This window comes from Pteropus medius, unplaced genomic scaffold (genome assembly GCF_902729225.1).
Source record: "Pteropus medius unplaced genomic scaffold, Ma_sr-lr_union100, whole genome shotgun sequence".
NCBI classification, from domain to species: Eukaryota; Metazoa; Chordata; class Mammalia; order Chiroptera; family Pteropodidae; genus Pteropus; species Pteropus medius.
In genome coordinates, this window is record NW_024356249.1 from 19,391,785 (window position 1) to 19,406,905 (window position 15,121).

Here is a 15,121-nt window from a genome sequence, read left to right on the forward strand (position 1 = left end):
CTTTGCTCCCAGTGTTGCTGGTCTCTTCTGTAAGAATGACACGTTCGTTCCCTCATCTCTACTCCACTATTCATGTTCAAACTTTTGTCTGTCAACCTGGGACCATTCTCTCCTGATTGCTCCCTTTGCATGCTGTCATATTGTTGCTCCCAATTTTAATAAAACCTAAAGATGATCATAACAATCCCCGTTAGATCTTTTAATGAGTTCAATGAATTTCACATGTCTCAGCATGGCAGCGAAAGGCCTTTTTAACATGGCACCTGCCACAATCCTACCACCTCCTTCCTCACACACCTCCCCTCCAGCTGTGCTCGACTTCTAGGGGAGGCTTCTCTCTTTGCCTGGAAGAATGTCTATTCTTAACCACAGTGGAAGAATGTCTATTCTTAACCACAGGTGCCTAAACACAGGTCACAAACATGGAAAGACCCTGGGTTATATAGATATTTAGTAAATCAGTTTTTTAAAAAAATAGAAACAGAATTAAGACTGAAGAACTACAGCTCATGAGCAGAATAATCAATTAAAGATTTTTAGTTGTCAATACCATATATCCAGAAGCAAATGAGAATAAAACTCTTTATTGCCGAATCTAGGATTCATTTCCACATTCCTTCAGTGTTTCAGTGCATGAAATACAAAGTCAGAGTCCTATATGAATCTCTATCATAAAATTCACTGAGTCAAATGGATTGACACCTTTTTGTTCACATGCAGTAGTAAATAAGCACATAGACTATTCTGTTAGGAAAGAAAAGGAAATAAGTGATCTTTCAGCCTAAATAGTTTCTATTTAGGGGTACTGGGTCAGTATTCCTGAAATGAATGAAATAGATGACTCCCACTCAATCTGCCCCTAGCGGACAGTGACACAGATCATTACAAAGGTAATTTGTCTATACAAATTATAGTCTGAGATGTGATCAGTTTGTAGCAGATTACCCAAATCATCCCTACAATTTCAATAACTATGGTAACACATTTCAGAAGTAGATCCTGGTATTTTTTTTTTCTAGGAAACAATAATTAATTTTAATTTTAGTAGGATACCTTAAAACATTTTTAATTACACTTTTTCTTGATAAGTACTGGTGGTATGTGATGGTGGAGGTGGTAGTAAAAATGCCTCAACCACCATTTGTTAAGATGTTACTACCTGCCAAGCACAATACACACATCATCTTGTTTATTTCTCAAAACGACCTATGAAAAAGTGTAATCATCCTTATTTCACAAATAAGAAAATAGGTGTGGAGAAATTGATTTGTGTAAGATTGCCCAGTTTGAAAAGTGCATAGTCGAGATTTGAATCTTGGCATTTCTAACTCCAAATCCTGAGCTCTTAGCTACAAAGTCATCATGTTTTTTTCTCCAAAATGAGACTCTGAAGATAAGTAATAACTTAAATGAGTAATATTCCTCTCATCTGTAACTTCTCTAGAACAATAGGTTTTGATCTGAAAGACTGCCTATTCGTCACTAGCCAGAAGCTCCTCCTTCCGAGACAAATGTGAAATCGATTATAAGGAACCTGAAGGTCTGCACACCAGCTGCACTATCATTACAGGCCCTGAGGTGATTAATTCACACACACAAGAAGGCCCTCAAAAGAATAGGGTGTGAGTCAAAGAAAATCTCCAGGGTCTTGATGTAAAATATCCTCTTCCAATGTTATAGCAAGAGAGAAATGTTGTAAAAGAATACAAATGAACAAATTAAATCTCATAGTTGAAAGATCTTTCTTCAAGATGTGTAGACTTACCACTAGTACTGAAAATAACTTGCTATATTATAAAGAAGATTTCGTACATTATTATTGCAGTGGCCTGGGGTAAAGGAGGCAAAAACTGAAATACTGTTCTTTCCATTTTTTTAAATCATTAAATTTCTAGATTTATAATGTGAAACCTCTGTATTAGTTGCAATTATCCCAAAACTTGGTGACTAAAATAACAAACATTTGTCATCTCAGTTGCTGAGGGTCAGGCAGCTGGGAGTGGCATACCTGGGTGGGCTGGCTCAGGGTCTCTTTCAAGGTTGAAATCAGAGGTTGCTAGGGTTGCAATCATCTCAAGGCTCAACTGGCAGGGAGACCTGTTTTTAAGCTCTCTCACAGGGGAGTCTCATGACAAGGCAACTGGTTCCCCCAGGGTAAGTGATCCCAGAGAGAATGAGAGCACCTAAGGTGGAAACCGAAGTCTTTAATCTCGGAAGTGATACACCATCACTTCTGCCACATTATTACTCTGTGGCAGCAATTGCCCAGGTCCAGCACACCTTCAAGGGGCAGGGGAACACACAAGTATGAATTCTAGGAGATGGGAATCAATGGGGCCATCTTAGAGTCCACCTACCACAACTTCTTTTCTGTTTTGACTTTAAATCCAAAGACTAAGTGATTTGTGATGAGACAGACATCTTACAAAGAGAGGAGCTGATACAAGGGGGTGCTTATCTACTACCCTTTCCTTTATTTTTCCCATTTCAAATATTTAAATGTCTCTTCATCTAAATGGGCATAGTAAAATAGAACTTTGCTCCTTTCTTATAAATATTCATATTCTCCTCAATTTGTTAGCTATTCACTCAGTCAGGATCAGGGAACAGTATTCCAGAAGACAGGGTAGAATATAAGCCTTATTCTCTATCCATCTCAACATATATACATGCACACATGCTTGTGTTATAGAATCCAGTCAAAAATGAGAATACAAAATATCAGGTTTAATTAGCAAGAAATTTCCAGAATTATACTTAAGAGAAAAATTTCACAATTTCTATATGTCATAGTCCTCCTAAATGAACATAGAATAAAAGTAAAAAGAAAAAGGATTTATATAAACGTTATGCTATTACATATTTGGTGATGGAATTAAGCAAAAATATATATATATATGGCATTACTTTGTGCTATCAGGATGCAAATAACTTGATTCAAATTAGATAGTTTTACAGTCTGTTCATAACTACTTTTCCAATATTGCTTACTTACTCAAATCCTAATGTATCTTCACTGTATTATCAGGGACAAAATAATTTAGATTTTTTTTTTAAAGATCTGTACTTACTTTAGGTAAGCAAATGATAAAAAGAAATGTATTCTGTCTGTTTAGTTTATGCTGGTTCCTTATAAACATTTTCCAAACTGACGACTATCAAATTATTTTTATACTACTGCTCAAAGGAAGTTGCTTGAAACGTTCAACAGAATAGCTCTTCTGTGGACTCTATTCAAAAAAGGTCTCCTCTTGAATCCGTGACTTTGAGAAAAACAACACAGTCTATAAAAATGTCACCATTAATAGGCTATGATTGCTGCTGGAATGGCTTTTAAATTAGAATTGGCTGAAATCTGGCTCCACGAAAGGACTCTACAATAGCATGTGCTTTTACACACAGCCCTCAAAGCCTCCCAACTATTAGTTATAAAAGGGATTTTAAAAACTTGATTTCAAAAGGCATCTTTAGGAGTTCTTTAAAAAAATTTAGATCATGACGAACACTCCTAATTTGGTCTTGTGTCACTACCTCTCACTGGTTCCAAAGAGGAGATTCTCACAGCTGAATATTGAGAGGCCTATGTTAAGATTCTGTATATCCCTAAACTGGAATGTTGCCATCATTGGTGCCATGCCTAAGGGCTACAGTATTATTTCTTTAGGAGTAACCTGTTATAAAGATGGGTGAGGGCATGGGGAAGGTGATTACACAATTAAGTGACTCATTGCTACTAATTTCCTAACCATCTAATCAAAGCACGTGCAAGAAAAGAGGACAGTACAGGTGTGTTTGTCACAGAGCAGAGTGAAGGGAAAGGCTGTGGCACCGGCTGAGATCCATCCCAGGAGACTGCCTAGGGCACTAGGAGGATTCAAGGGAACCTGGAGAGTAAATCCCAATGGAGAGAAGGCACAGAAAATCGAGATAGGGGTGTACAAAAAAGACAATCTCATTTTCCACTTTTGCCTAGGATTGGCATTAGAACAACAACAAAGTTGTTACAGCACAAAGAGGGATCTTGCAAATGGAGAAAGGAGTGGAGAGATGCTGGAACCCTCCTGCCAGATGCCTTAAGCTTATTTACTTATTGCCTGGCCTTTTCACACCATCCCTTACTCTGGAAAAAAAGTGAATTATGTTTATGTGGTGTGGTGTGCAAACATAAGAACCTTAACTAATTTCGAACTATCTTTTGATTTTTCATCTATTAGAGAAATGCTTTGATTTCTCATGTTTTTTGTTCTATATTTAGACTATAGCCCAAGGACTTCCCCACTACAAAAGGTACACAGACATCACTTTAGATTTGTCTAGTGGTTCAGGGTAAATAGATGACCTTCAAAACATGCATACACCACCTTTTTATAACTAGGATCAAATTTCAGTTGCATATTAGTTTAATTTTCCTTAATCTTGATGGAATAACAAAGCAATCAAAATTGGGTTTGTCTAGATTAGAAAGAGGGCCTATTCTCAAGTGGCCAATGATGTCAAGGAAACTAGAGTGTCCTGATTCCTTATTTTTTCATGTGTACAGAGGGTTATGAGGGTAATTCAGAGTGAGAAAAGCCTGTTCTAACCCCTCTCCATAGCTTTCACTGAGAGAGTCTGAGACGACTTATATCCTAGTAATAGAGGGGGTGCAAGTTATGATTTGTTGTCTAAAAAACCATCCTTAAACATAGTGGTTTAAAACAACAACCATTTTATTCTGTAGTTTTTGTTCATGATATTCCACTCATACTTCTGAAGTTTGGCACCTTGGGCTGGGTTCAGCTGAATGGTGCTTCTGACCCAGCGGGGCTCACTGGATCTGTAGTCACCTTAGGAAAGTTGGTTTAGAGGAACCTCAGGCTGAGATGCTTCATCTGTTCTATGTGGTCTGTCATCTTTGCATGCTGGGCTAGGCTAGTTCACATGGTAGCAGCAGACTTCCAAGACAGTAATTAGAAGCAAAAAAGGTCTCCTGAGGTCCAAGCTTGGGGTACACATAACATTATTTCCACCAGTCTACTGGTAGTCCATAATCGAAGGGCAGGAAAATAGACACTGTTTCTCAATGGGAGGTGCTGTAAAGAATTGGGGGCCGTTTTTTTGCAATTTACCACAAAAACTCTGAGGAAGATTCTGTCCAGGAAAACATACCTGTTCCCTGTACTGGACCAGAATATCTGGTGATGTTAAATCCAATGCCCCCTAGAGAACTCAATTAATATGGCTTTGGTACATACTCAACAAATACTAGAAATGATTATTTAAGTTTACTTTCTTCATAAAAAATTAAAATCGAAATAATTTGCAAACTATAAAAAGGAAAAAATTAAATCCAATAATTCAATGCATCCAAAGTATTATATTTTAAATGAACATTTCTTTGTGCTCAAGAAAGTACCAAGTATCGATAATTTTCTGAAAACGTGTCAATATATCTTGATGATATATTCAGGTGCCTATTAAATGGTCTGAAGATCTATGCAGGATTTTCCTCCCTCTACACAGATAATGATTACGATAATCTGTTTATTGTTTATGTGCAGGCACCGTACTTTGTGCTTGAAAATGTTCATCTCCATTATCCTTATACTCCTGTAAGACAGCTGGCTGTAACCCATTTTCAGATAAGGATCCCGAGGTTTACACAGTTGAGTAACTTTCACAAATTCACAGCTAGTAAGTGCCAGTGCTAAGAACTGAACCCAGGATTCTACAGTTGAACCCAGGATCAACCTTGCTGCAATGCCCTGTAGTGCTCCAACCTTTTGCTTAAGATATCCAATGACCTAAGAAGTATAGAAGATAAGTAGAGTCAACATGGTCCCAACCCATAGCTTGGAGCCAAGCCCAGCCTACATCAGCTAGACCCCAGTGTGACATTTTCTCCTCTAGCTCAAAAGATGACACAGCATATTAAATAAAAATCAAGATTAGGATAGAGGTATAGATCCTCAGCCACAGGCTAGGCTTCTGTACTAGCTCAGTGACATACTTCTTTAAGTCTAACCTGTAACTTGGGAAAATGACAAATTACTGCTGAATATATACCTTGGCTTTATTTTAAAAGAGTCAAAACTGAAAATGTAATGGTGTAAATACCAAGAGTTTACTGACTTTTAGCACCCATGTTCGTTTTGTTCATGCTATTTTTATTCTTCCTGGAATGCCTTCTTTGTCTAATGAAACCAAATTTTATCCTTTCGAATAAAAAGAATAAATGTCGTTTTGAATGTCGTTTCTGCCATAAAATACGCCCAATCCACTCAATCAAAATTAATTACTTCTGCTTCTGAGACTTAATACTGGTGGTTTGTATTCCTATTATTGCAGCACTACTCAAAGTGTAGCAGTCTGTGATGAGACATAAAGAAACTGAGAGTAAGCAATTAAGAATTAAGCAATTTGATAGTAATTTTGTCTGATATACTTAATAATTTTTTTTAAAAAATTGGCCTTGTATTTGTCTTTTTTTAGTAATTCATTTTTATTGGGTGTTTAAAAATATTGGCCTATGACAGATTCAGAGTTTTTTAATATGGTTCTGTACCACACATATTTTGAGAAACACTGTTTTATAGCATTTATTTTATTCTATCTAGCATTGCAGTTAATTTACATATCTGTCTTGCCTGCCAACCTGTCTTTATCTATGTTGCCTGCCAACCTACCTTTTTTTTTCTGTCAAAGCTGATATCACAGTGTTTTGAGGGCTACAAGCTCAACAGGTGATATTGATAGAAATGGAGTTGAGATTCTGTAGTCTTACTTTAAACTGCCCTTTTAATATTCTTTATGAAAAACAAAGGGTAACTTTCTTTTATTCAGCCCCCAATTATTTTTATTATAGGAATAACCAGAAAGGAATAAAGCAGATTCCTTATCTTTGTGAATCATTCTATCAAAGCTTTCATGATGTTAATCATATAAAGATAAAATCCACCTAACATTGGCATAATTGTTTTGCAATGAAACATGACATCACTTTATCTTCAAAGAAAACAAGGGCAAGTTCACTGTGGCTACAGACTTACTAATGAACTTTGTACCATGGCACTGGTGCTAGGCTTTCAGCCTCTTCTTTGCTAGGCTCACTGTTCATATAAAAAGTTATGCAACTAATAAGTGGAAATACGTTTTTACAGTTTTGCATGGTGGTCAGAATGTCACTATAATAAACAGAGGCTGAATTATTCACAATTTGCAGATGATACAGCATTTCAGAGATTAAATATATGTGTACAGGAGTAGCCTTGTTGTCATTTAGCAGATGAGATAGCAATCCTCATTGCCTGGCTTCTCACACAGCTTCTCACTTGAAGCTTTGCTCAAACCTGAGCAGTCCTCCATTCTGAGCAGACAACCTAAGGGTAAGAGAAACTGGTAATCTCACACTGTGCTCTTCTCTTTTTTTTTTTTTTTAATATGACCAAAATAAAGCCAGTGATACCTGGAATAAACCAATTTTTATAGCTATGTACTCAGTGTGACAGGAACATGAAATACTTCCACAGCACTTTTCTGTTATACCTTGTGAGTTTCTTGTCATTCTTTACCACATTCTGTTCTTTCCTAATATTTTCTGCAATGAATAGTGATTATACTGGCTGGTTAAGAAGGAAGAAAGAGAAAAGCAATGACTTCATTTTAGGGTCACAGCATGAACTTGCATTAAAAAATTAAAGTCATGCATACCCTTCTCTCTCTAAATCCCCATTATTTAAGTAGGAAGTTAGGTAGATCGGTGCTCAGAAAAACAAACAAGTGAAACTACTCTAAATTTTATTGGAGCTCTTTTATAGGAGTGTCAAAGATTAGAGCTGGATAGCTGAAAAGCATAACATCTAAATTTAACTCTCTAATAACAGTGTTTAAGGCAAATTTTAATACCTGATTATTTACTCAAAGAACAAGAATGAACTTATTACCAAACTATTTTTCTTAAAAACCTTGAAAGTCTGAGTTTTTGATACCTATTTTCAATTTAGTTAGTCTTTTTTTCTATTTTCCTCTTCTTGAAAAAGTTAATTTCCTAATTCATTATTTGCATAATATTCTCTGAACATCACCACTTACAAAACGCAAAGTAATTTCCTGTATGTATTGTATATTAATGATCTAATAAACAGATTTTTAAAAATTATAGTTTCAGTTACCATGGCAGTAGTTACCAAACAAAAACTAGTAATGACTGCAAACAGGAAACACAACCCAAGAATGACTGTTTTGTGAGGCATCTGTAATCAGGAAGACTTAGTTTGTGTACTTACAGATGTAAGGTTGTAATTATACCCTTATCCTTTTACGAGCTTTTTCACAATGTAACTGCTTTTTCACGTAAAAGTTGCTTTCTCATTTCTTTTCCATTTGTCATTACTTAATATAAATAAGAATCCGTAATCACAAAGTTTGCAAAACCAGGGACCAATGTGAAGAATTACCATTAAAACTGCCCACTCTGTGTGAGAAGTCTAGTGTACTGCTGACCTGTAAACAGTGCACTGATGGGTGTAATCCTAGTGCATTTACTCTTTATCATTTACTTTGTCGTTTACTTTCATTCACTTTTTTGCTCTATCATTGTTCTCAAAAGTGTAAGTTCTGTTACAAGGTATCTCCAGAGTCTAGTCTCTATGTGCTTTGCACATAAAGTACACAGTTTTTAAATAAATCATTGTATTCTGGGAGAGATAACTTTTAAAGATAAAAAAAGCTCCATTATTTTTCATTTCCCTATAATTACATACCAAGGAAAGTAATATATCACTCCTAGACTTATTTGAAGGTTCATACTACAGATTTAAATTAAACTTATTATCTTCAAATACCCAACAAATATTACAAAGGTGAACTAATTAAGTAAAAACAAGTTCATAAATAGCTGAGATTTATGAAAAATATTCACTATAAAATTATTATTTATTATTCAGTAAAAAATTAGTATACTATGCCATTTAATTAAAATCACATATTATTTATATATTCTTGGCTCGTGTGATTTTTAAGCACTGTGGAACATTATTATACTTGTAGACTATTGATTATATTTCCAACAGTCAAAGAAAAGTAACAGTGTTTGGAGAAATCTTAGAAATCACCTGGTTCTCCTACAGATTTTTATAGATATGAAAACATATCCAAAGTATCCTACATTACAGAAACTAGAGTGGACCAGATCAACTAACTCTCAGCTCAGAGTGATTTTAACCATATCATATTGATAAACAGAAGTGGGAAAGCTGACATACTACAGAAGATCTTTCTATACACTATAGCTCGTCACACATACTGTGTACTTACTGACCTTTTTTTAATTTCTGAACACACTGGGCTGATCTGGTTTGTAAAAACTTACATTCAAATTAACATGCCCACAAACTGGTGATATAATCTTGGAGCCTAATGAGATCCTCATGAAACAGATGATCATTTTGGTGTTTCTCACTGCTTCTTAATAGATCTTTTTGTATGAAAAATGGGAAATTTAAAACAATGACAACAACCAAAAATATTTCTCCTCTCAGAATTGAGTTTTTTTAACTCTTCTATTCTTAGGTGTCTGGTCTGTCATTCCAGTGGCACTTTGAGCACTACCATGGTACGTGTAAGGCTTTCTATCAACTCTGGAGTTTAGCAGATAGAACAGATTCTTCTATAGTTCAACCCTAAGTGTCTCTATCCAGTTTCAGATGTCACTGGTTGAAATCTCAAAGGAGAGAGCCAAATGCAAGGTCGCTGCTGTTCAGGACCATATTAAGTAGGTTAAGAGGCATTACCACAGCTCCCAACAAAAGCTGTGGAAGAATCCTATAATATGCAGTCCAGAAAATTATTGGAGATAATGAAATTTTTTGCCTGTGAAAGTCTCCCAAAAGTTCCTATTTATTTTTGCTTCATTTAGACTGTTTCTATCCAAAGAAGGTCAATGGCAACTTACAATAAAGGACATAAATACAACATGAATAACGTATAAATAAAATATAAAAAACCAATAGGGAAGTAACTTTATTGGAATATAAAGCACTTCCTCCAATATAATTACTTTAAAGAAATAAAAATGTTGAAATGTACCTTCTGGTATTTCTCTTTTTACAGTAAGGTAATTCATTCACCATATATTTAGTGAGCTGGGCAGGGATATAAGAGGACTCAAAGGCTAAGTGGTATGATGGAAGGAACATAATTATGAAGACTATGGCTCAAGATCATAGTTAGGTTCTGCTAGTTTCGGATTAACCTACCTAAGCCTCAGTTTCTTTATCATTAAAATGAGGCTAAAGTCTACTTCATAAGATTGCTTTGAACAGCAAATGAAATATATGCAAATATAAATAGGATATGAATACATCTCTCAATAAGATTTCAATCTAAGAAGAAAACTATAATCTAAAGGGAGAAAGTGATGAGTGTCCCAAGAGTTACAGATAACATGATTGGGAGTTCAGAAGAAAGAGAATTTGCGTCTAGCTTAGGAACAAGATTTCATGAAGGACAGTCCATGGTGGAGGGCAGGTCTCTTGAAGGATGACTAAGATTCAGTATTGCAGATGGGCAAGCAAAGTCAAGGGAGGAGGCGATGGCACATAGCTAATGGCCAGTTGAGATAAAAATCCCCAATTCTACTCCATAGTATAGCATAATGGAACAAAATCAATAGAAAATCTACTATAGTTCTATTCAAAGCAATATTCAGGACAAGTTAGAGAAAATGACTTTTCATATCCAATTAATGTAATGAATCACATCATGGTTTGGTTGGCAGAGATAAAAGCACAGCTGAGGACTACTTTACTTTCTTCTGCACTTGTTTTGAGAGACACAGTAACTGCTCTAAAACAAAGTCCTGTAAGTGCCTTGCCCTGCCCTTCCATTGCCACCAGGCTTGCCAATGATTCTTGCAGCAAGAATGGCTTCAAACAGAAATTCAACTATAGATTTGTGCATCGAGGTCACTATTTACTTGCCTTTTCCACTTCAGAGGCCACCTAAGAGAAAAGGCTCATTTTAATTTCTAACAGAAATAATATTTGCGGTTCAGTACTTTTTCCAACTGCAATCACTTTGTTTCACCATGTGTTTTGGCCAGTGACAGAAGCTTTTAATACAAGTTTAGATGCTAAGAAGGAGATTTGCAGTGACCTGTATTGTTTAAAATGCATCTCATCTTTTAAAAACAAAATTAAACAAAGAAAAGAGTACTTGAAAAAAAATGCAAGATGTTAGGAAAGATCAAAAGGCAGAAGTTAGAAAGAAGGCAAAAATGAAAAAGGTATAAAATTAAAAGCCCTGTAGCAATTCCAGGCAGCAAACGGAAATTACTGAAGTTCTCTTTCTCTCTGGTATGTTTTTAAAGAAAAAAAAGAAAGTGATTCTCATGGGAGAGTAACACAGAAAGAAAAGAGGAAAACAGCTGGCTGTAGGCCATGATTTACCATTCACCACAAAATGAGATTCTGTTTCTGCTTCTCAAAGGCTATTGTTTTTTTTTCCAAGCAGACATAGGCTCTGCTTACACAAAGTCAATTCTAATGAAGAGACTGAAGACATGAGAGCTATAGATGCATAACTTAGAAGACAGGGCAAAGACATAAAAGTCAAATTCTATTCTAAAATATTACTAAAACAAAAACTCTACATAACCAAACTAGCTATCACATCCTAGCAACAACTAACTTCAAACAAAGCAAAATCTAATTTAAAAAATCCCTTGTCTTTGTGATGGTGGCTTTTCGCTGGTAATTAATCCAAATGTGTGCAAATGATGTGGACACCAACTTCTTTTATAAACGAAGAATCCTGAAATAGGATCATCCACCTAGGTTGTTGTGGAATAAGGACAACCTGCTTTAATTCTCCTTATACAAAATGAAAATGAAAAAAATAAATAACATTTTTCATCTGCTTGGGGAAAATTACTTATGAAATCAACAGTATACGGGTTTTAGAAGGGAAAAAAACATGCCACATATCTTAAAACAGAAGTTAAATTTAGTTTTATTTAAATGGTTGGTTGTGTCTTTGTTTCAAATTCCAACCTGGCTTTTTTAAAGTTACATTCAAACTATTACTTTTCTTGTATACTCAAGTCAAAAAGAAGGGAGACCTGAAAAGTATCTAGGTACCAAAATAGGGTATGAAGGCTCTGCCAGTAGATTAGAGATAATCTTGTAATGTTTCTTTCTTTCTGTGTTAGAAAACAATTCCTGAAGGGAATACAAGGGTTGTTTGTTTTGGTTTTTTTTGGTCTGTTTTTGTTTTTTAGATTATGGCTAAGACAATGAAATGCTTTCCTGGGCTCTCCAAACTCTGTACTGGGAAACTTTTTGTGGAATCCAAAGAACATGGAGTCTGTTAAGGGTCCAACAAAGGCACAGAGAGGGTATGGTTGGCAGTCAAACTGGACATCTTTGGGGTCTTTCAGTAGTTTTCAATTTACTGGTTGAGGACTCTGCCTTAACTAACAGCAATGACAAGGTAGTAAAACAAGGATCTGTTATTGTCATGGGATTATCCGTAAAAGCTTTAAATTTATGGAACCCTCCTTCTCCCGGATAGGGAAGGAAAGGAGGATTAGAGAGAAGGGTAAGAAACTCAGTTGAAAAGAAAACATTTTAAAGTAAAAGGAAGATAGAGGAGAAAAATTACAACATGTATCAAGGGCATTATTTACCACACTGCACATTTTGAAACTAAGGAAATTGTTTACAAATATGCCTGGATTTTCCCTTGCCAGCACACATAATTCTTAACTTTGGACTTTCTCCCTCAGAATTACTTCTTCCTCATCTTCTCAGCTGCTTTCAAAATCAGTTTTGGATGCTGACTTTTTTTTTTTTTTAAGTAGACTATCTTTGAGAGCACTGTTAGGTTTATGGTAAAATTAAGCAAAAGGCAGAATTCCCATATATCTGTGCCCTTCTCCACCCCCCGCCCAGTTCCCCCAGTGGCAACATTCCCCATCAGAGTGGTATTATTTGTTACAAAAGATGAACCTACACTGACACATCATTATCCTCCAAAGTCCACAGTTTTTATTAGGGTTCACTCACTATTGGTGGTGTTTTTCTATGGATTTTGACAAATATGTAGTGATATACGTATCCGCTATTAATAGTATCAGAGAGAACAGTTTCACTGCCCTAAAAAAATTCTCTGCTTCGCTTATTCAGCCCTCCCCCACAAAGAATGTTGACTTTTAATAGTAGTTTTTTAATCAAAATTTATAAGCACAGACAAGACCCCCAAATTTTAGAAAAGTACTAAATTAAGTAGTTGTTACTCACTTGCAAAAAAAAATTAACAGTATTCATCAACAGAAGTTTAATTAAGCAGCAACCAAATGCTTTCTTAGTGGTAAGCAAGATTAACAAAAAGTATTAGTGTTATTTAAAAGCAAATAAAAGAATTAAGAAGCTAAATGGGAAGAGAATAGAACACAATCAAGCTACTTTTAAAAGTTACATTATCTTTTCCTGTCCTTAGATTCCCTTTTGAATGCTTATTTTGTTATAAGAAATGTTTTCCCACTGCAAGTTATTATTTTTCAACAGCTTCCTAACCTAATATTTTGCATTTTCAAAAATCCAATTCTGGGCATGAACAGAATTAATGCTCAAGTCAGGAATTTTAGAAGATTAACTAATCGCAATATTGGGAACCATGATAGGCAAAAGAAGAAAAGTAGGTTCTACTCTCTCTCTCTGCAAAATTTCCTTCCCTATTTGATAAGGCACAGCTAGTTGAAATTTACCGCAAAGTAAATATGAACAATTCAATGGAATAAATCTTTTCTCGCAGAACGTTACACTGGAATGTGACATCAGTATTCCTTCTGAGTCACAGTTTGGTCCCCATCCCTTTCTCCCAGGAGACCTGAGGTCCCTAGAACCAGGGAGCGACTCAGGTACGACCGTGAGTCCTGACGCCCGGGGCCAGACAGGCGGGAACCGTCTCCGGGCACTAAAAGCACTGGTGAGCGTCGCCGTTTCAGGCTAGCCGCCAACAAGGGAGAACGTTTCTTTGAGAGAGAACTTGTAAGAGGGAGGCTGTGCTTTGGAAGGCAAGAAATGAATGACCAAAAACAAACAAAACATCACCTTTCACGTTATCACCAGCCGCGGGTGCGAAGAAAGTACATTAATTAACTCAGCACTCACTTTAGAGAGTCTGTCAGCCAAGCGGGGAGGGGAGGAGCTGTCAGTCACACCAGTGCTCCTAAACAGAGGCTTAATAAAGTTGAACTTCCTGAGACAGGAAGAAGTGGTATCATGGTCTCGCCCGAACTTGCCCTAACCTCATCCATTTCTTTTTGGGAGGAACAAGCGCAACTGAAACATTTTAAGTAAAGTTTCAAACACTTCCAACCGTTGGACAGGATTAGACAAGTGAGAATGCCCCGCGGCCCCTCTCGCTCGCGCGCCCGATTCTCCGTCGCTTTCGGGTTTCAGGAGTTAACCGGGCTGCAGGGCACCCCCTCTACCCGGAGGGGCAGGTACATAGGCCCGGGGCACCGGAGGCCTGGGGCACCGGAGATCCGGAGCCCGCTCGCGCCAGGAGGCCCGTGCGCCCCACCCACCGCCCGCAGCAAGGGGGCGGCACTCCGCGCAGGTGAAGCGGCCGTCACCCGCGCCCCCCTACCTTCTTCACTCTGGCCTCCAGGTCCATGTTTGTGTATCGGAGGAGTTCTCTCTCCTGTCCCGGATCTCACTCTCAGGCTCGCCTGGATTCCACCTCCGCCGCGGGTACTGTGGGGGATCTGCGAGGTGTCCGGCGCCGCTGCCGCAGCCACACGCCCGGCGCCGTCAAACTTCCGCCGCCCAGTCAGCTGCAGCCGGCCTGCGGCGGGGACCGGGAACAAAGAGGCCCGGGCAGCCAATGGCAGCGGGGCAGCGCCGCGCAGCCGCCAATCAACGAGCGCCTCACGCACCTTAGCGGCTCGAGTGCTGCGCAGGCAAGGTGAGGGGCGGGGCCGCGTTCCCGGCAGTGCCCCGAGGAGTGAGCTCGGGAAATTTGGACTCAGCGGATGGCCTGGGCGTCTGCCCACCCGCTTGTAAAGAATAAGCGTCCAGCCTTCCTCCAGCTGAAGATGAGGAAGAGACCTTTCCATTTTGGCAGCTTGTACCTGTGT

At 37.6% G+C, this 15,121-nt stretch overlaps 1 protein-coding gene across 1 annotated transcript in view; it reads right to left on the minus strand.

The window, feature by feature from the left end:
• The window catches only part of TES (testin LIM domain protein), a 47,674-nt gene extending 32,840 nt beyond the window's left edge, over nucleotides 1–14,834 (minus strand). The window contains exon 1 of the mRNA XM_039860560.1: nucleotides 14,632–14,834. Within this exon, the coding sequence (XP_039716494.1) occupies nucleotides 14,632–14,658 (27 nt within the window). The 5' untranslated portion in view covers nucleotides 14,659–14,834. The remainder of the gene's footprint in view (nucleotides 1–14,631) is intronic.
• Nucleotides 14,835–15,121: the final 287 nt, after the last annotated feature.